The sequence below is a fragment of the Aspergillus piperis genome, assembly GCF_003184755.1.
Source record: "Aspergillus piperis CBS 112811 unplaced genomic scaffold BO85scaffold_5, whole genome shotgun sequence".
Classification (NCBI taxonomy): Eukaryota; Fungi; Ascomycota; class Eurotiomycetes; order Eurotiales; family Aspergillaceae; genus Aspergillus; species Aspergillus piperis.
The window spans coordinates 1240912-1265756 of NW_020291595.1; the positions used below are offsets into that span (position 1 = coordinate 1240912).

The window sequence follows — 24845 nt, forward strand, 5'->3', positions numbered from 1 at the left end:
GCAGGCTTTCATCATCGCAGCCCGCGGATTAATGATGCTCCGGTCGGGAAACTTTTTCGAGGCGAGCGACTCGAAGCTTCCAAGCGTCTTCCCCATCAGGAGGCGGTCGAGCGAGTCTCAAAACTAAAAGGTCACCGGCTTCTGCTCGAATCAGCTTCGTCGGTTTCCAATCTCGCTTCTCTGCCTTTCTCCTTCGTTCCCTCTCTCATCGTCTCTCTTTATCCTCCCGTTGGATGCTCCTCTGCTGCTCACGATGAGTACTGCTTCCGCCGCAATGCCCAAAGCCGCGGCTATTCCCGCTCGTTTACTGCGGACTTCGCGACAATGCTCCAAGCAGAGCCCGGCCGCCAGTGTCCGATCAACCACCACCGTTCGGACTTATCATGTGTCGACTGCTTCTTCGACAAGCCAGCGCCTGCGGGATGGTGTTCGTAGCAAGAACAGTCCGGCATTCCTGTCGTCAAGGGTAGGTATCATCTACAATGTCCCATGGAGAGATTGTCCGGGCTGTGACTAAGTTCCCATTCCCGTCCGCAGGTTTTCCATACGACCGCTCCTCTTGGAGCCATGTCTGACCCGTACAAAGTTCTAGGAGTCGACAAAGGTGCTTCTGCAGGAGACATCAAGAAAGCTTACTATGGAATGGCCAAGAAATACCATCCGGATACCAACAAAGACCCTGGCGCCAAGGAAAAGTTTGCGGAAGCTCAATCGGCCTACGAACTCCTGTCCGATCCGAAGAAGCGCGAGAATTTCGACCGGTTTGGCTCAGCTGCTTTCGACCAGAATGGCGGCTTCGATCCCAGTGGCGGTAACCCGTTTGCCGGCGCCGGTGGTTTCCACGGCTTCGGTGGTGGATTTGGTGGTGGATTCCCTGGAGGAGGATTCTCGGGTGACATCAATTTCGAAGACTTGTTCGGCGCATTTACCGGCGGCGCTCGCCGTGCGGGTCGAGGACGCCGAAGCCCGTTCCAGGAGATCTTGGTTGGCGAAGATATCGAGGTTCAAACCAACATTTCTTTCATGGAAGCTGCGAAGGGTACCTCCAAGGATATTGTCATCACTCCTCTGAAAGAGTGTGGCACCTGTGACGGAGATGGACTGAAGAAGGGCGCCAAACGTTCGCAGTGCCGTCAGTGCAACGGTTCTGGCACTCGGGTACATTTCATGCAGGGAGGATTCCAAGTTGCAGCAACCTGCGATGCCTGTGGAGGTGCGGGAATGATTGTTCCCCGCGGATCCGAGTGTGGCTCGTGTAAAGGAAGTGGTGTGGTCAGAGATCGCAAGACCGTCCAGGTCGACATCCCCGGCGGTGTCGAGGATGGTATGCGTCTGAGAGTGTCCGGAGAAGGTGACGCCCCTCCTACAGGCACCGCGGCAGCCCCTGGCTCCCGTACACAGCGCGGTGACCTCTATGTCTCTATCCGGGTTTCCCCCGACCACCGCTTTAGCCGCTCCGGCTCCGATATTCTCTACACGGCCTCTATTCCCCTCACTACTGCTCTGCTTGGCGGTGAAGTGACCGTCCCGACTTTGGACGGCGAGGTCAAGGTCAAGGTTGGCACGGGCACTGGCACGGGTGACCGCATTACGCTGTCTGGCATGGGTATGAAGAAACTCGGGGGCCGTTCTAGAGCCTTCACTCCTACGGGTGACTTGAAGGTGGAGTTCAAGGTTGCCATGCCGAAGTATTTGACTAGCAACCAGCGAACAATTCTCGAGGTTCTTGCAGATGAAATGGGTGATAAGACAGCCAGGCGCATCATGGACATCCCCAGGGATGGGTGAGTTTTGTAGCTACCCTGAGTTTAATTACTTCTACGGTGTTGCTGACAGCGAAGCAGATCGACTCCTGACTCCAGTTCCACCTCCGACTCCTCCAAAAACGAGGGATTCCTCAAATCGGCCTGGCATAAGCTCATGAACCACTCCAAACAATCGGGATCGGAAGGCTCGGGTAGCGAGTCAGGCAAGAAGGACCGCGGCGACAGCAACAAATCCGACGACGAGAAGAAGTCCGGCTCCAGCTAAAGGGAGTTCCCCGACAAACATGTGTATAATCGACAAAATCTGGATACTCCTTCGAAACACCTTCGTTTCCTTACTGTGTAATTATGTTTACGGGAAAATATCATAGCGCCGGCGAGATTGGGGGTTCTGGTGCCATTCTGCATGTTGGGATAATTCGATTCGCCTGTATCCGTTCAATTGATTCATTTGTGACGTTGGGTTGTTTATAGAGAGACTTACTCAGGATGATGTGTGTATGTATGTCGTGTACGATTAGAGTTAGCGCTCCAAGACATTCTCCTCTTCTCTTTCTAAAACAAGTAATCAATTCAGAGTTTCGATCGTCCAACTGTCCGGAGGAGTACAGGGCATTGACTGGTGGAGATTTAAAATTGCAAGATGTGTCAGAGAGAAAGAGAGAAAGTATAGATTCAGGCATGCCACATTGCTGCCTTTCTGGCCGTCACGGCCGGCGGTTAGAAAGCGTCCCATCACAGCACACTCCTCGCCCCCATCCGCAACTCGTCACAATCACCTTCAGTCAACCACCACCAACCACCGACCACCTCTCTCTCTCTACTCCACTCCACTCCTTTCTGCTTGATTCTATCACCCAGCAGGTGAGACCTGTCATTCGTCTTGGATTGTAGCCTGCCAGGTAAAGCCTAATCTCCTCCCCGAGCAACTAACACCACCCAATTCCCTCCCGCCTCCCTCGCTGGTCTTGTTGCTGGGCTCCCCACTTCCGTCATCATCGTCGAGCTAACGACGGAACTACTGTTAGGCTGCCTCGGGGACGACTAGACTTACTAGCGACCCTGCGACTAATCTATCTATCGATCCTTACCACCACCGGCCACCACAATTCTCGCAGGGTTGAACGACTAAGCATCGCCTACCTTCGTTACCCCACAGTGTCATCCCCGAAAACCCTCCCCCTCGATCACTGCGACTTCGCCCTTGTCCGCCCTACTTTGACTTCCCTGCTCGACCTCGGGCCCGCTTGTCTCTCCGCCTTTGGATGGGAGCTCCCCGCTCCTCCCGAGCAACAAGATGGTTCAATCGCCTATGATCTCGTGTCCGCTCAAGCAGACCAACGAGATCGATTGGATTCGACCCCTCAAGGACTACATCCGTCAGAGCTACGGTGAAGACCCCGATCGCTACAGTTCAGAATGCGCGACCCTCAACCGCTTGCGCCAGGACATGAGGGGCGCGGGGAAGGATAGTGCGACAGGCCGCGACCTGTTGTATCGGTATTACGGACAGCTGGAACTCTTGGACCTGAGGTTTCCGGTCGATGAGAACCATATCAAGATCTCCTTCACTTGGTATCCTAAACCCCTTGGTCTTCTCCTGTACCAGCCACGCCGTTCCAGTCTGCTAATGCTCCAATTCCTCGCATAGGTATGATGCCTTTACCCAGAAGCCTACTTCGCAATACTCGTTGGCGTTCGAGAAAGCATCGATTATCTTCAACATCTCCGCCGTTCTGTCATGCCATGCGGCAAACCAGAATCGCGCCGAAGATACCGGTCTCAAAACCGCGTATCACTCTTTCCAAGCATCCGCAGGCATGTTCACGTATATCAACGAGAATTTCCTCCACGCGCCGTCGACCGATTTGAACCGGGAAACTGTTAAGGCTCTGATCAACATCACCCTCGCACAAGGCCAAGAAGTATTCCTGGAGAAGCAGATCGCGGACAATAAGAAGGCCGGTCTACTCGCAAAACTTGCAAGTCAGTCGGCCTACCTGTACTCTCAGGCCGCTGAGGGAATGCAGGAGTTTGTAAAGGGAATCTTCGACAAAGTCTGGACAATCGTTGTGCAAGCCAAGGCGGCGCACATGGCCTCCGTAGCATCCTACTACCAAGCCTTGACGGACAGCGAAAGCGGATCACACGGTGTGGCCATTGCTCGGCTGCAGCTGGCAGAGAAGAACTCAACTGCAGCACTAGGATGGGCCAAGTCTTTCCCATCATCGGTTTCCCCGAATGCCAATTTGAGCTCCGAATCGGGCACCAACCTCCTCGATATCATCAAGTATCATCTTGCCAATGTCCAAGCCAAGCTTACCGTATTTATGAAGGACAACGACTTCATCTATCACCAACCCATTCCCAGCGAGGCAGGTTTGTCAGCTGTTGCGAAGCTGCCTGCCGCAAAGGCGATTCCTGTCAGCGAGCTCTATCAAGGCCAGGATATCCAACGTATCATCGGCCCGGATATCTTCCAAAAACTGGTCCCGATGTCCGTTACGGAAACGGCCAGTCTCTATGATGAAGAGAAAGCCAAGCTGATCCGTGCGGAAACCGAGAAAGTTGAGACGGCAAATGGAGAAATGGCGGCCAGTCTTGATTATCTGAAACTTCCGGGTAGCTTGAATATCCTTAAAGGGGGGATGGACCAGGAGGTGACTGTGGATGATGAATTCCGACGATGGTGCCAGGAGCTTGCGGGTCATCAACCATTTATCAAGGCCTTCGATGGGCTACAGGATCGCAAAGTGGAGATTCTCGCGCAACTAGACCAGTGTTCTAAACAATTGGACCTGGAGGAGAGTGTATGCGAAAAGATGCGCTCCAAATACGGAGCGGATTGGAGTCAGCAGCCCAGCGCCAGGCTGAACACTACTCTACGGGGCGATATTCGAACTTATCGAGACACCATCAATGAAGCGAGTGCCAGCGACTCACAGCTACTGTCTACTCTGCGGCAATACGAGGCAGACTTCGATGAGATGCGATCTGCAGGTGAAACAGACGAGGCTGAAGTACTCTTCCAGCGTGCCATGATCAAAGCTGGCTCCAAGCAGGGCAAGGGTAAAAATGGGCTTGGTAGCCCGTACGCACCAACGGCAGAAGGAAGCTTGATTGATGATGTGTACGACGAAGGCAGCTCTTCAGTGTCAGAGCAAATCGCAAGAGTCGAAGCTATATTGAAGAAGCTGAACCTGGTCAAGAGAGAACGGGCTCAGGTCTTGAAAGACTTGAAGGATAAGGTACGTCTATGTGAAGGCTTCAACACATTGCTCCGCAAGACTAACGGCTCAAACAGGTCCACAACGACGACATCTCCAACGTTCTGATACTCAACAAGAAAACCATTTCTGGACAGGAGAGTCAGCTTTTCGAAGCGGAGCTGGAGAAATTCCGTCCGCACCAGAACCGACTCCTCCAGGCCAATCATAAGCAGGCTTCGCTGATGAAGGAGCTTACGAAGATATACGGCGATCTACTGCAGGACAAACGAGTACGCGCCGAGCAATCGAAGTACGAAACTATCACCCGTCAACGCAACACGGTGATGTCCCGATACAAGAAGATATACGATGCATTCAATGGTCTCCTGTCGGGTACGGCGCAAGCCCAGACCTTCTACAAGGAGATGACCGAGACCGTAGACAGCCTGAAGAAGAATGTTGAGACCTTTATCAACAATCGGCGATCTGAAGGCGCCCAGCTGCTAGGCCAAATCGAGCGGGAGAAGGCAAGCAATGCCACTGAGCAGGAAGACCGCGAACGGGAGAAGCTGCGACAGCTAATGGAGCGCCTGTCTACGGAACCCAAGACATCATCAACTCCTTCCTCCACGACCACCGCGCCGTCCAAGGTCAAGTCCCCTCCTCCCGCCATCCAGACGCCCGCATATCCCAACCCCGCCATATCTTCACCGAAGATGTCCCCACGGTACCCTCCCAATGTCGGGGGACAGCCTCAGGGCATCCCTATCTCGCATTCACCTGCCCCCTACGGACAGTACATGGGCCACGCACCAGGTGTTTCCTACGTCCCAGGACAGACGTTCCAACAAGGCGCAGCAGCGCCTCTCTCAGAGGGCTACAACCCAATGGCCTACCCCGTCCCTCCGGCCATCTCTCCCCCGCCAAACTTCTACACGTCCACCCCTACTCCATTCAGCTACGCCGGGCCCACTCCGCCAGCAGCGCCATCCTCCTTTATGCCCCAGGGTTACGTTCCGCCTCCTCCGCCGCCCCGTCCCCAGCAGACCAATTACCCCTCCACGACGGGGCCGTACCCAACGGGTCCTGGCGGCTACGCCCAGAGCAGACCCTACGGCACATCCCAGCACCACAAAGCTCCCTCGCAGTCCCAACCCCAATCTACATCTGCGTCTGGCAATGACCCCTGGGCTGGCCTGAATGCATGGAAATGAAACTAACCAAATTACACATGCATGGCACGGGGTGAGATTCATGGGATGCTATGGAATGGAATAACAATGGAAAACAGGGGTAGGGAATCATGATATGAAAGTATGATAGACTTATTTATGGAATGGACACGTTTTTTTATGTTTATGTTTATGATGCATTTTGGCGTTTTCACCCCCGTCAACTCTCGCTTCTCTGAAACATTTTGCTTTGCGCTTGTTAGTCGTCAATAGGTATTCCTCTCCTTCTTTTCTTCTTTCCTCGTTTTTTATTCATTGAGCTAGTTTTAGTGGTTTTATTTATCCTTATTTTTTGCTGCTGCTGCTGCTGCTGCTGCTGCTGCTGCTGCTGCTGCTGCTGTTGCTACCTATCCTTCGTGTCTTGTTCTATGGTTCAGTTCTGGCCGGTGGAACAGTGGAGGTACCAAATGTCGAATGGAATGAAGTGAAATGTACATAGTGAGTATAAGTGAAGTGCAAAGAGACAGACAGTGAGAGGAAAATGCAATTGGATGAATAAGTTACTAGTACTAGGTCATGCATGTCTTAGTTGGTATTACTTAGTAGTTGTCATTGATGGGGTAGTATGCGTAGTACGGTTACCGACCTCTCTCTCTCCATATATATATATAACCCAGGACGGGTGAAGACGGACTAGTACGAATATGAACCAGAGCAGGTATATTATTGCAATTAGTCTAGACATGGAAGATAAAACGCCGATATATCCCATTTCCGAGTGATAATGTACAAGTATATGAGCCAGAGAAGGAAAGAGTAGTGCACTGATGGCGAGGGTCTAATGCGGCGCACAGGATAGCCAGCATGACAAGGATCTTGGCTCAAGGGCAACAGACAGGAGAGTAGTGATCTCGGCGGAGGTAGACCAGGATAACAAAGGAAACAGTGAAATGGAGTAAGAAAGAAGTACTTATCTGAACTAGCACCAATGGGTATCATGAAAAGGTAAAGGAACTAGGATGCCCGGTGACCGGTGAAAAGAGAGAGGCATTCAAGGTGAAGAGTAGGGGGGAACAGAGGGCGTGGAGTCCCCTGGAATAGATTCAATCCGGAGCCCGTAAAAATTGTGCTCAAGACCAGAAGCACAATGAGCCGAGGTTATGCCCACGACATATCCGCAGGTCCGGGATGATTCTTTCCAAGATCAGAGGTAGGTAATAAGAGGGAAAGACGAGGACATGGAAGAATGGTGCAGGAACTATGGCTGGAATCTGAGACGGAAGTGTCGTCCTCGTCCCTCTTCACGGACCTTGTACAGGAACCGCGCAATAGCCTCCTGTTCCGCAAGACCAGCGCTGTTGAAGTGTTTGCGCACTGTGACGGCAAGCTGGTTCTTGCACACCCTTTCCTGACCAATTATTTGATGCAGCGCACCCTTGACATCAATTGTATCTGGGCCTTTGTTTGACGGACGGTCTTTGTGTCTTGTGCTGACGCCATTCGGGGCGGAGGAATTGCTCTGCAGAGCTTTTCGGGATGTGGATGCGCTCGACTGGGAACCATTCGTCGTCTGATCCTGGCGGGTTAGGTGTGCTCTCTGGGCGGCGATAGAAGTTGGTGATCGGAGTCCGATTCCACGGGAGAGTAGCAAGTGGGAGTATTCGCTGGAGAACGCGCTTGGGGTAGACAATTTGTAGGCATGTCGGTAGGAGTGGAGGAGTTCGAGGGGCATTTCGGACCAGGGGATCTACATCCAATCCATGTCAGATATGATACCACAGTATGCAGGGTAGTGGTATGGAGAATATAGTGAATGTACAATGAAGAAAGAGCCAGTTAACACCGATTGCAGCGTACCTTTGGTAGATTGTCCTGTTCGCCTCCAGCTGGAGCGCTGGTGACGTTTGCAGAACTCGCAGAGGCTTTTGCCTCGCGACTGTTCAAAGCGGCCACTGCTGCAGCACCGCCAGCACCCTTACGAGACTTTCCCGTTGTCGTTTTATGCTCTCTTGCAGTGCTGGAGCCTTCAGAGCGAGAGTCATCCTGAGCGGCTGTCGTCCGCTGGCGCGGGGGAGCCATGGCCGTGAGAGATGGAGAGAAAGAAAGAGGGAAAGGAGAGGGATGGTGGGAAAAGGGCAGCCGGGGCAATCGCAGCCCCGAACGATTGTGTTACAGGAAATGAATAGCCACCGGCAACAACTGAACGAACGGCTCTCAACAGCACAAGACTAATCGCAATGGTGAAAAAGCATGCCTGAATGACTTTTGCTTCGGCCGACGGGAGGCGGGCAGACGCGGCAGAATATTGAGGCGCGACATCATCGCGACCGCATCGGGTAATATTACCGAATATACTTTGAGAAGATAAGGAAGGAGACAAGAGGAATGGGGGTGGTTGGTATGAGATATGTCAGAAGAAAGAACTGACAGATCATTGTTGATGTTTGATTCTAAGGGACTGCCAAGTCGCTCAGTATATGTCTTGATATCACCATATCGGACATGTCTCCGGGGTGTGGAGAGTCACGAGTATCGGAGGTGGGAGGTGAGAGACAACACGGATATCATGCAGCATGAAAGGTTGGTATCACTCATCGTTCTCAATCACTAGGTACTGGTGATGATGATTGTCGACGAATTCAAGCCTTCAAGCTATTCAAGAACCTATTACGGGGGAAGTTCAGTCCTTGGGTTAAAACACGATTTAGACCAGAGTGTTACACCAAGATCACATGTTCACACATTATTTACCTTCGTAGAAGGATACCTTGAGGAAACAACCTTACACGTTCTTGCATCATAAACAGCAAAAGTTGGATACAGTATCAATTACCTTATCACGTGCACTCACGATAATGCCACTAGTAACACTGACTATCAGAGACGATACTGCAAGTACCCATTGTCTATCCCACCAGCAGTGGGGTACAAAAGCAGCTTCTGCCTTAGAACAATGGCGAAGCACCATCTCCCCGGATGGGTAAGAAGTAAAGTAGATGGACTCGGCATCCAAAAGGGCTGGACTCATGCCCGGCTACTCTCACACCCTCAATATTAACCGGCGCATGGCTGTTACCTGATTCGAAACCGCCGACCCTCATCCCTATCACCAAGAGCATGGAAAGAAGAAGATAGATTGGTCGATGGAGTGTTATCTAGACCCCTCCACCTCCCACCATCACAGGGTCATAGCCCAGCCCAGGCAGCAGAGACACAGCTTCAGCTGAGCTGGAAGAGCAGAGAGCACTGTCTCTGCACTGCAAGATCCGACGTCATGGGCGTAGTCTGAGCGCCCGTGACCAGGGGCTTGACAGGACTGTACCCCTGAATAAAGACTATAGGACTAGAACAATTCCATGCCTATCGACCTGCGCCATGGGCAGATTCGGTCGTTCGAGACAATTATCCCAGCACCCAATCGGATGGCATCATGGGTGCTTGTTGCTTATGGCCATTGGCAATACGGGTGCCTGGCTGCCCCGTGTTGTTATTGTTGTTGTTGTTGTTATCTCACACCATACTTCTTCCCGTGGCGCTTACGAGCACACCAACAAGGTAGTAGTAAATAGTTACTAGTAGTAATGGGCAGCAGTTGGTTGGGTGAGCTATGCTCGAACGAGGGTAAAATACCCCGGCACGTGTCCGGATATGCCGATATTAAGCACCCTGGTCTAGGATACTACTACGTTATTACTACTAATCAATGAATGAGGGTGAAATTGAGGCCTGGGGAGAGTCAATGATAGGATGGGGAAATCCCCTCGAGGGAGGGGGATAGAAATATTCCGCCTATCAGTTGAACGGATTGGACGGAATATCATTTATCACCCCAAGCAGGGATGGGCATCGGGATTTGACACGGCTGTGCCTGGGGTATCTGTCAGGGTTTCACCTCCGTCCGGAGTAACTCATAACGACCCCAACACACGTGACAGCTGAATCCGGCGGTTAAGGTCTAAAGTAGCCGATTAGTTGATAACTACTATTCCGTATCCGTAAGTAGTAACTATATGGGGGTGGTCTGACAGTCCTGACTGGGGTGAGGAGAGAGGGATCCACCTTCGCACAATTATGGCACATAACGACGGCATAACGCTGGACAGGAAAAAAAAAAAAAAAAAAAAAAGAGATGGCCCCAATGGCTGGAACCGGGTTGGGCACACATCTTGTCTTTTTTGGCAACGTTTTCGTGTGAGTCAAGATGGGACATCTGGCTAGGAAAAAAATTTTGTTTGCTCACCGCTATATTCCCTGAAGCCCCAGTTTTGCAGAAGCGAGAAACTCAGACTATACAGAGTAAAACTAGCCAGGGGCGAAAATGGGAAAAATGCTACTAGAAGCCCATACTTGAAAACTTTAACGTGTGATAAGCATTAGACTGATAGACAGGGCAAACATTCTACCGGAAGGGAGTAAATGCCGACATACGGAGGGGAAATAAAAAAATATGGAAAATGGAAAACAATGGGGCTACCGGTGTATTGGCCACATCACGGCTCCAGAATAGTTACATGATTGCCTGGAACAGTAACCGGATTAATGTGACCCTTAGGGAGGGGGGGAGGATTGTACTCCGTCCACCGGAAATCAACCCCCAGAAATCAGGGCTGGTTAGGGAAGCCGCCAGTCAGGACGGCTCAGACCACCACGGGATTCGGGACAGACTCGGCAAGATTCCAGGACTCGGGACGGACATGCCGATGGATGGGAAAATTGCCTCAGCCGGGGGAGAAAGAGAGAGAGGGGGGAAGAGGGAGGGGGGGGGAGTGGAAAGTGAAGGGGTGGTTGGTGGGCTGCAATCAAACCTGGGAAAGGCGAAGGAGGGGGGTGGAAGTACTCCGTTAGAGGGATAAAAAAATTCATCTAGTGTAGTATTTAGTTAGTTAGATAGGTAGGAGACATCTCTACGGCCGCTACGCCGCTACGGAGTACCAAGCTCCTTGAAGGAGGAGGTCGGTCGTCAGTCTTGTCACAAGGGGAAAGAAGGGAAAGAATGGCAGGGCAGGAAAAAGCGCCTAACCGCAAAGGTACCTTCACCGAGGTACCCTTTTCGGGGCAGCCCGTGGCTCCGGCCCATCTGGAGAGAGAGAGGAGGGGGCAAGTTAGGTAAGAAATTTCTCCGCAATCCGCCCTGATAAACTATCCAGCCAGCCCCGTTAGTCGCAAGACGGGCCCCAGAGGGGAAGAATGCCCGGAATTATCCCGAAATCATCCGATCACCGTATCATTCTTGCAGGTTCTGTCCCGGAATTTGTTCGTAAATTGTCTGGATTTGAGGATGGTGAGTGGTGCCTTGGTTGGTTTTTTTTCTTCTTTACGCGAAATTTCTTCACGAGTGGTTCCCTTTCTCTCTAGTCCAGTCAAATCATCACATGCATACGGAGTAAAGAGGCAGACAAAAAAAAAAGGACCCAGTACCACTAGAAGGAGATATTAGGATAACGACAGTACGCTCCCGCCCCAACAAAGCGAAGCGGAAAGACAAAAAAGTAGTAGTGCCCTGACGTGGCAAAAGCTACTACTACGGAGTAGACTGGCTGAGCTGAGATGAGCTGAGCTGAGCTGCTGCTGCTGCTGCTGCACCTACATAACTAACTGTACGATAATGATGATAGCAAAGCAAAGCAAAGCAACAAGAATCAACTAACATAACTAGTCAGATTAGAACCCGATATTATCTAATACACCGGATCTCCGGTCCTTTCTCCCCCTCCGTAGCCCACACAATCCACACAACAACCCTTGTCCAGTTATGGTGCGCTACTAGACTAAGTACTAGTTAGTCAACAGCCTGATCCAGTCCTCCAGACGCGGGAGATTGTCATCTAGAAACGCGGCAGTGCGCCGCCACTAAGGCAGGCCCATGTCTCGACTCCTGGATTAGCTGCAAATCATTCTCATGACGCAATTCCGGCCATCTTCCGTGACTCTCTGTTCTCCTCCGTCTGGTGTGTTTTTTTTTCTTTCCATTCTTACCCCATCATTCCCAATTGGGTAATTCCCTCATTGGTATCTTTCTCACCTTCGAGTATTAGTATTATGAAGCAAAAGAAATTATGGTTCCATACTACTACTATCTAGTTAAAGGAAGAGTGTACGTAGTTGGTATCATTCCAATCATTCATTCATCACCCCCCTTTCGTTGTTGTCTTGGGTTTTGTCTTGGCTATTCTATCCCACCTAGGCATCTATCCCCGCTATCCCATCCCATCTGTATTAACTAAATCTCATTAGGTTATTTAGTTGGTGGCGGTCTGGGGGAAAAAAAATAACGAACAATACAAAATTACACTTTATGTTACATCATACATCGATACATAACTACAACAGAGGGGGAAAAAAGCATCAGTGTAGGTATTTACTTAGTACTAGGCTACATATGCCGTGCAGAAGTTGAAGTCAAGTAACCTAGCTAAAAACTGCAATCTGCAAGCTTAGACTATGTCGATACATACTATAGTTGGTTATCATGTGAAAGGGGTCATAGTTCTAGCCTCTGGTCTTCTCTCTCCTCTCCTCACAACTTCCCCCCGAGATCGTCGTCATAGCTCGAGAGGAGGGGAAGAAGAAGAGAGGGGCAGCTAACTACTAAATTAGTCGATATATAAATTAATATGTTAGTTAGTAGTGCTAGGTCCGTGTGTATGTCTGCCTACGGCGGTACTCCTTCACTGTTTTCCTACGAGAAGAAACAGACAATAATGGGTATCGTAGTAAGTAGTATAGAATATATGGCATGGTCATGACAATTGCACCACCACCACCATCATCATTATCATCACCCTGCATCACCTAGTATGTACTTAGTAAGAACTAACCGCAAGAAAAAAAAGAAAAAATCCTTATCTCAAACCCATCATCATAATTCCATCCCCCTCCGGCCCCAAGCTTTTTCACCACCTACACTAGTACCTCACTAAAGCAAACTAGGACCTGAGGGAACTAGGAAGGGAGGAAGGAGCGCACCACTTGGCAATGGGGTCGGGTCAATCCTCATTAATATTTTACCGGTTTGGGGGAGAAAGTCCCATCACTGAAGCTATAGACGACACTATCTTGGAGCTTGGACTGGCACTGGCACTGGCACTGCTGGTGGTTATAATTATAGACACGGGGTTCGATAATAATGCTGATAGTAAGTATTTTAGTTGAAGGATTTAGATTCAGGTACTGGCAATTTACCCGACCGAGACTGAATACTCCTTATCCTGTGTAATCAAGCAAAGCAAAGCAAGAAAATCAGCAACTTACCAGCTTATCTACTCCTTCTGTATAAGTAGTAACTATAGGTTACCTAGTATAATCCAAGGACTGAAAGGAAGAAAGAAAAGGCAGGTGAAAAACGCCACAACAACCAGGGTGTCAGCGGCCGGCGCTCGCCGTACCTTCCCCCCCTCAAAATCCCGCTTTGCTTGCTTACCTTACAGGCGACGTGTCATCACAACACGAGAGATAAGTAAAGTAGCATAGCGTTGTAGCGTCCCATACCCCGTAAAGTAAGTAAGTAGGTAGATAAGTAGCTAACGGCGTGCGCGCGCGCGTAAAGCGACCGTAAGGAAAATAAAATAAAAAATAAGAAAAGAAATTATAAAGATTACTCCGTACAATCCCCGGTTTTTCTCCCCCTCCCCCCTGTTTCTGCCTGCCCGTCTGTCTGGCGCCCTCACCGGGTTGCAACAATTCTAACTTCAACATGGCCAATTATTGGTTAATCGAATAGATTGAAGAAAGTTACTGCGGAGTAAGAGGAGTAGTACCTAGAATCCATGTCGAAGACGGGACGGAGGGACGGAGGAGGGGGAGGGATGTAGACAGGCATTCGTGCAGAAACGGGCTGGATGGTGTGATTCGGGAGAACAAGGGGGGAGGAAAACAACATAAGGTTAGTGTTGGGTTCAGCGGATAGCGGTTCGTTGGTTCCCTGGGGAGGGATAACTTCGGGGTAAATTCCAGTCCTCTATACGGAGTACTTACTCCTTCCAATATTTGGCCACTGGCTATACTCCGGTAAAGACAAGACGGCAACCCCTACTAACGCGGGCTGCAAAATATGGTCGTCACGTAAGGAAGTTGAAGGACCCTGGGGGTTTGGATTGCATTACCCGCGCGCTATCTGTCCTTGTCCGTGTCCCTGTTTTTTTCCCTCCCCCTGTTTATGGGATCGGTGATGTTGTAGATGAAGTAGGAATTCAATCCATCGCAGCAAATGCTGTCAGATAAGAAAAGCAACTCACATTCTTCCCTTCATGACCAATGACAGCAACGAAGCAAGATTTTTCCAACCACACCACTACTTACTCACCAACCCAATACGACACATACCCTCCATACAGTAACATGGCCGGTACCGTCTTGACTAAAGTAGAAGCGTCCGGATTCCGGAAGCGCGGCCCCGCATAACCTGGGGGCAGCGGCTGTGAAGCCTGTGAATCGGCGATATCACCGTGATACGGCCCCTATGATATTATTGGTCAAGACGCCCCGTTCCAGAAGCTTGTGGATCCCCGGATCGCTGAACTTGGCGCCTTGTGGGGAGGGGGGCGCGCGCCTTCCTTGGGTGCGTGTGGTTAAGATCGGTTGGGCCGTGGGATTTGCACCTCGACCGCAATCAGTGCCCGTCGTATGGTCACGGTGATACACACCACCCACCAGCACGCCGGACCTAGCAAAGATAGCTAGCGACTTACTTACCAGCTAGGCAGCTCCTCCCACTCACCCTCCTTCCCAGCTCCGTGTTACACTAGATCATCTCAGTTTGCCTGATAAGCATTTCATGCACACCACACTGGGTAGATTGATTAGCATCCACCCTTCATGCTACTAGTACTAGTAATTAATTATCAGTTTCTTTTTCTGCTGACGGGGATTTTCATTGGCCAAGAGGTCGTAAATTGCTGGGTTCTTGGTAGAGCGAATGATCATGAGCGATAGTTCAATCTGGAGATTCCCCAGAGTTCTCCCTCCACCCCCGCACATAGCCGCCAAGCATTCTGATGTCGCCTTCAGAAGTGTTGTGGTGGTGAGCAAGCAGTAAGTGGTAGGAAGTGATATCCTAGCATGCTATCTTTTCTTGGCTATCTATGGTCATCTGAAAAATAAATTATGAAATTGCAACCATCTGCATACCTTACCTTCGTGCTCGGGTGACTCGTTGCCTTATCTCTCTTGAGCCCTGAAAACGCCCAGGGCACAACTCCACTGTGTGGTTGGTCCTTTAGGGCACTCTCGGGTACATCAGTATGGTGACAAAGATCTACCCGGCGGCTTACCCAACTGGGGATTGACGAAATCAGAACTGTCCACAATGGTAAGTACGTAGTATCATTGCTAACATTCCTGTCTCTACACGTCATGACTTGGGGTTGGTTGCCGTGGCTATTATTTTCATCGCATCAGAGCATGAATGGCTGAAAAGTTTTGCCCCTTCCTGCGGAGATCAGTGGATATTACCTTTTTTTTTTTTCTCTGCCTCTGGAGATGTTTTCATGAGACGTAATCGAATTTTCATACAAGCGGTGTAATTCCCACATTGCATGCAACCGGATGCCCGACCGGCCATTGACGGGGAAACCAGAGTTCAGAAACCAGAAAGTGAACGAGGTGACTGATGAGTGATGGTGTGATCATATAGGAAGAAAGAAGAAGAAGAAAATAGTAATCAGTAGAAGGCAACGCATGCAATGTATCATCGATATTGATAATAAGATCTGCCTCTTAAGCTTGGAGCTTCATTCTGGTTGGTTCCCCCAGTGTTTGGTGGTAGTACGAGTACTCCTCGTGAAACATTTACGATCCGCACGGCAAGGCAGACTAAGACTGACAGGCTGCGCAGCCTAAGTCTCGAATTTGTCTTTTATTTTCTGCGGCCCATGCGCTCACATGTAACTGCTGCGCTTCCTTTCTTCAGGCGGCCCCTCGGCGACTAGACTTGTGGGCAGGGAATGGGAATCAAAGCGTACCATTTCGGCGGGTGTGCAGGATTCCAGGTTATCCCATGGTATTTTTCCCCTGTGTTTCACTCACAAGTAGAGGTGGTTTCTATGTGTTGTCAAGCTGTCAGACTGGATTAGGTGATGAGGGGTTCAGATAACAAGAAAAAAGGATTTTTCTATTTTTTTTATTCCTTTCGTGCAACAAAAAGGAAAGCCGGTGTGCATACGTGGGTCGATTGTCTGACACCATACGATAACCCCACATCAACAGATCAGGCAACGTCAGGTCAAGGAAAGCATCGTGATCAATGAGAGGCCTCACACTCACCCTCTCAGAAAGGTACAAACAAGATGATCCCGTCTGGGCGATGTTCTGGACTTGGCTCAATGCAGGGCCCCGAACATCAGTCTCATATGAGGGGAAGTGATGTTGTCAATCACCATGTAACCAAAGGTGGGAAATCCAGTAAAGCATGTGTGATGAAAGTTGATCATGATGCTAGTATTTAGTAACGGATTTTCATTGTCCGGAGACAATCTGCTCTGGTAGAGATATACTCCGTACTCCGCACCAGACTAGAGGATGATCCCAAGTCCAACTAGATGAATGAATGCATCGACCATTCTCTGCTGGAGGGGTGTGGGATAGACCATCGCGTATCGGATCGCCAGGCGCTATACGGTTGGTGGATGAGTTTGTGGTCGGTAAAAGATGAAGCAAATTATTATCTCACAGTGGGGTTTCGTCAAACTACTGGCGGGTCATTACGGAGCACACAATTCCCCTCTAAGCAATTAAGCAGTAACTGTAACAGTAGAACAGTTCCTGCGAAACGCAAATCCTTTGGCGGATAAACGGCTTCCAGGATATTGGCGCTTACGATGATCCTCTCTGAACGTGACGGACAATGGGGGGGTCATTTTTTTCGTTTCAATCCCTGCTTCTTCATTCTCATTGACTTTTATGTTTCTAACTCTCATTTCTTGGGTTTGCGGAGACGGTTGCCGCTGGTAGTTACCGTGGTAGTGACTCGTGACTCGCAGACTTCTCATCAAGAACAACTAACTAACTGCAGACGGGACGAGGTCAGAGAGGGTTATCTGCAACCGAGTGGTCAGTTAGGCTTGGCTAGGGTAGATCCGCGTCGTACTCCCTCCTAAAAGAGTAATCCAGAGCATATCATGGCGCCGTGAAGCCGAGCCAGTGACCGGACTTAGACACAGGGATGGCCCTTTGCGGTTAGAGGCCTGGCCAAATCTGAGTGTCGATCCCCGGCTGCGTTGATCGCGGGGAAGATCTTCCGTCTTTCGGAGTCGAAAAAAGCGGAGGAGGCAATGAACAATACCTCTTTGTAAAGGATGGACAAACGGGGTAAAGGGAACTCAAAAATGGATTGCCACTGAGATACAGGTTTACATGCTCGTTCTGCTGATAACCCAAGCCCCGGGGATTCTACGGGGTCCTCTAGAATGGATCCCCCCTTCTAGACTATCTATGGGGTCAGGGTTGTCGCACCATGATCAGCGTCAGTCTGATTCAATAGTGCGTTGGGGCTTCATGCAGAGCGGATGCGAGGAGACTGGAAAGACCGAGAAATAGAAGAAGCCTTTTTCCCTGTTACAAACAACCAACTACTACTACTATTTCTAAGCGCAACGGCTCAATGCTCAGCCATACATGGGCGCTAAATCAGGGCTGATGTTGTTGGTTGCCGAATATTACCAACCCTCAAAGTAGTTGGCCCATGACAGCTCCTAAACGATAAAAATAAAATGGTATAACCACAGGCAGAATCTATCTGCCTTGGGAGGGGCCGGGATAGAAAGGTTAGTACAGCCACCACAGTGCCACATCGGGGTAAAACTGAAATGTCCCCTTTGTAGTGGATGGAGTGGTGCCATGCCAGGCTGATCAGGATTTGAGGGAATAATCCGAACCCCCAATCAAACGGCAAGGAGGGATGCTATTTCCATCACGATCAGGCAGTGAGTGTGTGGTGGTAGGTGGTATCCGAACAAATGAAAGGTTGTGATCCTCTTCCCCTCCTTATCCGGGATCATAATAATATTAGTAGTAGTAATGATAATAACAATAATAATGCGATGAGAAACGTACGTGGCTCCGGCTAGCTGGGGTGGTTACGTACAGGGCAGCGGTACCTGCGTGCCAACCTCATTCCTCTCTTTCCCCATTTGTCCCACCATCCCAAGTCTGGAGAGATGGTGGGGTGATTGCTGGGCGCCCCCTTCTTTGGGATTAATTAATTCACTGACCGGCAAAGTGCCGGCAATCGGTCCGGCACCAGGTGTATGTAGTGAGAGATGTTTGACCAGACAGGAGGTCTCCACCCCACACAAGAAAATTTGTGCAATACACAATTATCATTCCGTATAGATAAGGAAACGAGTCAGCGTTCTTTCCAATTATGCCTACCAAGAGAGTTGGAGTATGGTGCGTGTGTATTGTAGATACTCAGGTGTCTGTGGGGATGACGGCCGATTCCCCTCACAAATTCTAGGCGGAGAAAGAGAACATGTCCCATGCCACCTTCTGGTATCTGCAGCGAGCGGCACCTGCTCCATCAATGATCAAGCGTGTACGTATACTAGTACTGTGTCGTAGTCTCGTAGTGGTAGTAGTACTTTTGTGTTTTTCTTCTTCTTATCTGAAGAATCTTATTAGTCACTTTCCCCCTCCTTTCATTTTCTAGTGATCGGCCAGGTCGCGACGCCTTCCTCTCTGATCCCGCCGTGCCGGGGAAACTCCCCAGGCTCCAAACAAACGAACCATTCAAGGTCACGATCCGATATCCGCTGATCGCAAAGAAGGGCCGTCAGCCGAGTCTAGCCTATCAGAGCTGGTAACAAAACCACGATATCGCCCTGGTGGGGGTTTCATCCGTCGGGTTTCTCCCCCTTGGTCAGGGTTCGAGATAACAGCATCGCATCACCCTCGATTCTCGCGGGTGACAACAATGTGGGCTGGGGGAGGTCTCCATGGAGGTGGCATGTGTTACACACCCAAGCCCGGATACATGACCCTGCTGCATCTTATCCGATGACAATGCCTAGCTGGAACCTTGATTTCCCATACTTGACTCCGCAGACTAAAGCACATTTCAATTCCAAGAATGGAGCGAGCTGGTATCTACTATCTATCTATCCATCCATCCATCCATCTTGCTGAATCTACTACTACTAGTACTAGTCCCCGGTCGGCGCGGACCCCTCGGGGTGGGAGGGTTGAGTGCCTGTGATCTGATCTGCCACTAAGCGGCCTGTTCTGACGGCTTGATGCATATTTCCCGCTTCCTTCGACTCTCCTTTGGAACAATATTCCCAGCTCGGATATTTCATATAGTGTACAGAGTAGTAAGTATCTAGTAGCACTTTTAGTGAGCTTCCTCGAATGCAAGTCCACTAGTCCACTACTACTGACATGTATGTTGTCATTCACCACCTGTGGCATACAATCTATCCCTATGACCCTTGCGTGCCCGTAGATAAGGATGCCGCAAGACCCCAAAAGGAGGAATTTCATTAGAAAATAAAACAAAAATATGAGAGCATATTATACCACCCATTTACGGATATGGAATCCTAGATTAAGCCTAGAAGCGATGGCGAGCGCGTGAAGGGCTGTCCGTGAAGCCCTTGGCTGGCTGGACTTGCCGAGACCGTATCTTTCTTTATCCCGATGACGCCTGGGCCTTTCTTTGCCCCGGTTAGATAGCACCGTGCAATTCAGCGAACAATGTCATCGGTCGATTAGTTTAATATGTACAGGCTCCACAGCCGGTGGCAAAATCTCCGCATGGAGATTTCCCCATCTGAAACTGAAAAGAGCCATACTATACGTAGATATCTAGTAGCTGCGTGGATAGTACCGGAGGTGGTGGACTATCTGTCTGGGGAGGGAATAGTACATTCCGGGCGCAGATAGAGAGAGCTATTGTTGTGGACCTGGGGATATTGCGGAGTTCAATTTCCGAGCTTACCGGAGCCCTCGTTCCCTCCCACATAGTTACGGTCTCACATTAACCCCCCTTTTTTTTGTTTGGCGGCCCCGTGTTGTTTCTCTTGACGGAGACGTGGGTGCCTGACACTGATGAAACACGATGCAGGGCGGCGCGTCCTCTGAAGTGGTGAAGATTCTAGTTAAGCGCTAGTCCAGGGGGGTTGCATTTGAGGGGGAAAATGATTCTTCTCGGTAGTTATACACTAATGCTGAATAACCCCAGGGGCGCTTGAAAGGGGGGTTCCTAGCAGGACCGGTTAAATAGGAATGGGAATCTATTCGGGATTACGGGTCTAAAAGCCGGTGTTATTATGCGAATCGTGGTGCCAACAGTAATCCCTCCCAAGTTGTCCTTGATACATACCTGGTACCTACATACTTAGGCAGGTACCTTCTTAGCTGGCCATTCCCACGTAGCCTTGCCTTGCCGCGGAGGGATGTCATCCAGAGATGACACGGTCGAGTCATCGTCGTGTTCTTGGGGTACAGTTTGTTATCCGAATGCAAGCCCAGCTGAGAGTTTCGCCTCGTCTTGCGCCTCGCCCCCCTTGAAGGGAAGTGTTGTTGTTGTTGGCGGAGCCAATGATTCGTCTGAGTCATGAGGCTGATGCAATGCTGTCCTTCCCCCACAAAGTTGAACCCCCGACTGCGGTCAGTCTGCCCTCACCCGCAACAGGCTGGACGTCATCCCGGCTCTTTTTCGTGTGCTCCAGTCCATCCAGTGGTTTCCGTCAGCAGCCTCATTTAGGTACACAGTCGGAGGTACCTACACAAATTCTAGGTTAGAAGGAATAGGAGTAGATAACTCGTCCCATGGGGATGATGATGTATTGGATCTCGCCCATCGTATGACTCTTGGTTCAGCGCAACGGTCTGCCCTACCAGGTCCTTCGCTTTGCCCTGTCTATGATCACCGCTCCCGTCACCTCGAGTCACTTGGGAACTCTCATTCGATGTGAGTTCATCTCCCCTGCTGGTTATCTACTTCTCTCAGTACCCAACCATTGCTGAATGATGGTCGATCAGCTGGTCTGGACTGGGCGGTCTCGAAGATCTCGTCGAACAAATTCTTTCCCCGGTAATGCCCCAGACAGGTTGGGGAAATACATACGCACGTAGGAGAGCCAGGAAATAAAAACAAACCACGAAAAATAAATAATCAAAAGAAAAAAAGAAAAAAAAAAATGAGCAAATAATAAACCATAACCAGAAATGAGTCTTGCATCCGCAGGCACATCATCACCTCATACCTCCATCATCGACAATCATCAAAATGGCATCATTCTAGGGATTCGTTTCGTGTGCGCCTGCCGCACCCCCCTTCTAGAGTAGCAGTAGTAGTAGTAGTGGATAGATGGAGGAATTGAATCGATCCTCCATCTCCGCTTGACCGTATCACGCTTTCGGTCGAGATCAATACACCATATTTACCTACCGCCTAGATAACTTCACCACCCCCACTGGTGATCATGATGATTCGGATTCTCCCCGTGCAAATGATCGATGGCTAGTGAGCATGAACAATCAAGTTAAAGTAGGGTAGCTATCACATGGATGATGATGATTCTTGGAAACTGCCTACCTCCTGCCTCGCATTATCCGACCGGCGAGACAAATCGCGTAATCAACCGCGCTTGGTCACCACCGGAGTGAACATCATACCGACACCGATGGGGAAACTAAGGTATCTACGCGGTCGCCTATCGAGAAGGATTGTCCAGATCATCCGCGATAGCCGGTGCGAAGTCTGAGACCGGGTTGCTGCTGCTGATGTTCGTGTTCGTGATAGGGTTTCTTACCACTACTTACTACCACCACCACCTCTACCACCAACCAAAACCCCAATACTGTGCGTACACATAACCAACAACCCCAGAGACCCTCCCGGGGCCTTACAGCTTTACCTTACCGACACCCAACAATACGGGGCACGCACTTCTCCAGACCACACAGCCACTTCTGCAGTTCCAGTTTCTACTCCGTAATCCCTCTTGACTCTAGTCCGCCCCACATTCTTTTTTTTTTTTTTTTTTCTTTACACGCCTTACCGGTTTTGACACCCTCTCTTCCCGGTCAGTAATAGTGAAATTTTTCTAACACACCGTGCGTGGCCCGAAAACCAGACGGAAGAAGCCCCGAGATAGGCAACTGATGGAGACACCCGTTTGGCAATTCAAAGACTTTAAAGAGAGTATATCCATATATTCATCGAAGAACTCATGTACTGAGTATAAGAGCGGTAGATACCAAATGATCATAACATCATATATCCAGGCAAGAAATTATAAAAAGGTTGAGAAGAGCATGAAATGATAACGACAAAGCACTGCGTTCCATCTGACTAGGAAAGCTGACTGACCGGTTTGAAGCCCCAAGAAGCAAAGCAGCCGATCTGGTTCAAGCACGTTCTTTTTCCCTTTCCTGCTTTTTTTGCCCCCCCCCGATATTTATCCCCACACAAAGTACATAGTCTTTTTCTTTTTTCGATTTTTAATTTTCCCTTTTTTTTTATTTTAATCATATTTCCCTTTTCATCGATTTTTTTTTATCCATCTTTTTTTTTTTTTTTTCAATTTTTGATTTTTCTTTTTTTCTTTTTTTTTTTTTTTTCTTCGCGTTCCCATTCTGCTCTCCGATTCCGATAACCCACCCCCTCTACGAGTCGCCCTCTTTTCCCTCCCCTCCCCCGAATTCCGTTTCCTTCTTCTTCCCCTCCATTCCTCATCTTTTCGCCCTTCCCGATTTCTTCTCTTCTTATATATTCATCTCCCCAGATCATCTTCTCCAGGTTTTCTTTCTCCCTCCTCTTTTCGAGACCATTTGCTCAACATCACCCTTGTCCGGCTCGCTACTCATCCACCCCCGGGGTCCATTATCCGATTCCGGCTTCACCCAACACTTATCATAACTACCACACATTCCGTATCCCTTCAATAATTGAAAGGGAATTCGTTGTTATCAGCCCTTGGTTGAATTGACAATTGATTACCGCTTCGCCCTGGTTCGTCATCAGGGCCCTGTGATCCTCACTACCCTTGCGGTCTTCCTCCTATCATCTCTCCTTGCCAAGGTTAGGTCTGGGGTGCTAGCGGGTGGTGATCGACTGGCCGATATAGCTACCCCTGGTCGCGACGTGCATCACTATCGCCTCGGCTTCTCATCCCTTCCGAACGTGTCCTTTTTAAACCCGGCTCTGTCCTACCTTTTTACCCTCGTCGGTCTTGGGACAAGCTTCACATGCCGCCACCGGCCTCTTCAGTAGATTTCTCAAATCTGCTGAACCCTCAAAGCAATTCCACTGATTCTACCCCTTCCACCCCTGTGGACAGCTCCAAGACTCCTTCTACTCCGTCCAGCACACAGTCGAACTCCAACATGGCGTCGTCAGTCAGCCTACTTCCGCCGCTCATGAAGGGTGCCCGGCCTGCGACCGAAGAAGTGCGTCAGGATCTTCCCCGCCCTTACAAGTGCCCCCTCTGCGATCGCGCGTTCCACCGTCTGGAGCACCAGACAAGACATATTCGCACGCATACGGGTGAAAAGCCGCACGCCTGCCAATTCCCCGGCTGCACCAAGCGCTTCAGTCGTTCTGATGAGCTTACGCGCCACTCGCGAATCCACAACAACCCTAATTCGAGGCGCAGCAACAAGGCTCAGCATCTGGCCGCGGCCGCTGCAGCTGCTGCAGGGCAGGACAACGCCATGGCCAACACCGCCAGCGCTATGATGCCTCCTCCCAGCAAGCCAATGACCCGGTCGGCCCCCGTGTCGCAGGTCGGCTCCCCCGACATTTCTCCCCCTCACTCCTTCTCCAACTACGCCAGTCACATGCGGTCGAACTTGGGCCCGTATGCTCGCAATAGCGAACGGGCATCGTCGGGCATGGACATTAACCTCCTGGCGACGGCTGCGTCGCAGGTGGAACGCGACGAACACTTCAGCTTCCATGCAGGGCCACGCAATCACCATCTGTTCAGCTCGCGCCACCACGGAAGTGGCCGTCTGCCCTCTTTGTCTGCTTACGCGATCACACACAACATGAGCCGGTCGCATTCACATGAAGACGACGACGGTTACTCGCACCGTGTGAAACGTTCAAGACCTAACTCTCCCAACTCGACTGCTCCTTCCTCTCCCACCTTCTCCCACGACTCCCTCTCACCCACTCCCGATCACACTCCCTTGGCGACCCCCGCTCACTCGCCGCGCTTGAGACCCCTGGGCTCCAGCGATCTGCATTTGCCGTCTATCCGTCATCTGTCGCTCCACCACACACCAGCTCTTGCTCCGATGGAACCACAACCGGAAGGGCCCAACTACTACAGTCCTTCCCAGGGTCACCATGGTCCTAGTATCTCGGACATCATGTCGAAACCGGACGGAACACAGCGCAAGCTGCCAGTCCCTCAGGTGCCGAAAGTCGCCGTTCAGGATATGTTGAATCCTGGTAGTGGATTCTCGTCGGTCACTTCGTCGACCGCGAATTCCGTTGCCGGTGGTGACCTGGCCGAACGTTTTTAAGTTCGAACATTCTTCAGCCACACGTTGGTTTGTAAAAATTGGGTTCAAAAAAATCAGCAGTTCTTTTATGCGCGCTACGACCGAATAGACTTGTGCATTTACAAAGGTTCATGGGCATCATTGGTGTCGGGTGATTGGGTGGTTTTTCTTCCTCAGCTTTTCTGTTGGATTATCTTTCTCATTGTTTTTTTCCCCCTCCTATTACTTTTTTTGTTGCAAGGCGTCTC

General features: G+C 50.2%; 7 protein-coding genes across 7 annotated transcripts; 3 read left to right on the forward strand and 4 right to left on the reverse strand.

Moving 5' to 3' along the window:
• Positions 1-253: 253 nt before the first annotated feature.
• On the forward strand, positions 254-6189 carry BO85DRAFT_457916 (BRO1-domain-containing protein; the record flags this gene model as incomplete). The annotated part of the gene is made up of 6 exons (XM_025661549.1): positions 254-466; positions 538-1784; positions 1842-2015; positions 3039-3341; positions 3418-5014; positions 5071-6189. 6 exons carry the CDS (start codon positions 254-256, stop codon positions 6187-6189), a joined length of 4653 nt encoding a protein of 1550 aa, XP_025517769.1.
• Positions 6190-6771: 582 nt separating this feature from the next.
• Positions 6772-7276, reverse strand: BO85DRAFT_251459 (uncharacterized protein). The gene has a single exon (XM_025654936.1). It carries the CDS (start codon positions 7144-7146, stop codon positions 6880-6882), a length of 267 nt encoding a protein of 88 aa, XP_025517770.1. The 5' UTR covers positions 7147-7276; the 3' UTR covers positions 6772-6879.
• On the reverse strand, positions 7276-8390 carry BO85DRAFT_251466 (histone deacetylase complex subunit SAP30 Sin3-binding domain-containing protein). The gene is made up of 2 exons (XM_025654938.1): positions 8005-8390; positions 7276-7894 (listed from the first exon to the last, which is right to left on the reverse strand). Exons 1-2 carry the CDS (start codon positions 8224-8226, stop codon positions 7406-7408), a joined length of 711 nt encoding a protein of 236 aa, XP_025517771.1. The 5' UTR covers positions 8227-8390; the 3' UTR covers positions 7276-7405.
• A 417-nt stretch (positions 8391-8807) lies between these two features.
• On the reverse strand, positions 8808-9339 carry BO85DRAFT_251464 (uncharacterized protein). The gene is made up of 2 exons (XM_025654937.1): positions 8899-9339; positions 8808-8811 (listed from the first exon to the last, which is right to left on the reverse strand). Exon 1 carries the CDS (start codon positions 9173-9175, stop codon positions 8945-8947), a length of 231 nt encoding a protein of 76 aa, XP_025517772.1. The 5' UTR covers positions 9176-9339; the 3' UTR covers positions 8808-8811; positions 8899-8944.
• Positions 9340-9452: 113 nt separating this feature from the next.
• On the forward strand, positions 9453-9709 carry BO85DRAFT_447715 (uncharacterized protein; the record flags this gene model as incomplete). Its single annotated transcript, XM_025659775.1, has 1 exon — positions 9453-9709. A coding segment is annotated over exon 1 (187 nt), but the record flags the coding sequence as incomplete, so codon positions are not given.
• Positions 9710-19010: 9301 nt separating this feature from the next.
• BO85DRAFT_251634 (uncharacterized protein) lies at positions 19011-19775 on the reverse strand. The gene has a single exon (XM_025654939.1). It carries the CDS (start codon positions 19618-19620, stop codon positions 19231-19233), a length of 390 nt encoding a protein of 129 aa, XP_025517774.1. The 5' UTR covers positions 19621-19775; the 3' UTR covers positions 19011-19230.
• Positions 19776-23472: 3697 nt separating this feature from the next.
• Positions 23473-24618, forward strand: BO85DRAFT_436790 (C2H2-type zinc finger protein; the record flags this gene model as incomplete). The annotated part of the gene is made up of 1 exon (XM_025658585.1): positions 23473-24618. The coding sequence occupies one exon, from the start codon at positions 23473-23475 to the stop codon at positions 24616-24618; it is 1146 nt and encodes a 381-aa protein (XP_025517775.1).
• Positions 24619-24845: the final 227 nt, after the last annotated feature.

Excerpts from the sequence above, each read along its gene's own strand:
- BO85DRAFT_251459 (XM_025654936.1), bottom strand. The coding sequence starts at position 7,146 with ATGATACCCATTGGTGCTAGTTCAGATAAGTACTTCTTTCTTACTCCA.
- BO85DRAFT_251466 (XM_025654938.1), bottom strand. The coding sequence starts at position 8,226 with ATGGCTCCCCCGCGCCAGCGGACGACAGCCGCTCAGGATGACTCTCGC. Across the intron at positions 7,895-8,004 it reads AACAGGACAATCTACCAAAG|ATCCCCTGGTCCGAAATGCC; the intron begins GTACGCTGCAAT and ends GATTGGATGTAG.
- BO85DRAFT_251464 (XM_025654937.1), bottom strand. The coding sequence starts at position 9,175 with ATGAGTCCAGCCCTTTTGGATGCCGAGTCCATCTACTTTACTTCTTAC.
- BO85DRAFT_251634 (XM_025654939.1), bottom strand. The coding sequence starts at position 19,620 with ATGAAATTCCTCCTTTTGGGGTCTTGCGGCATCCTTATCTACGGGCAC.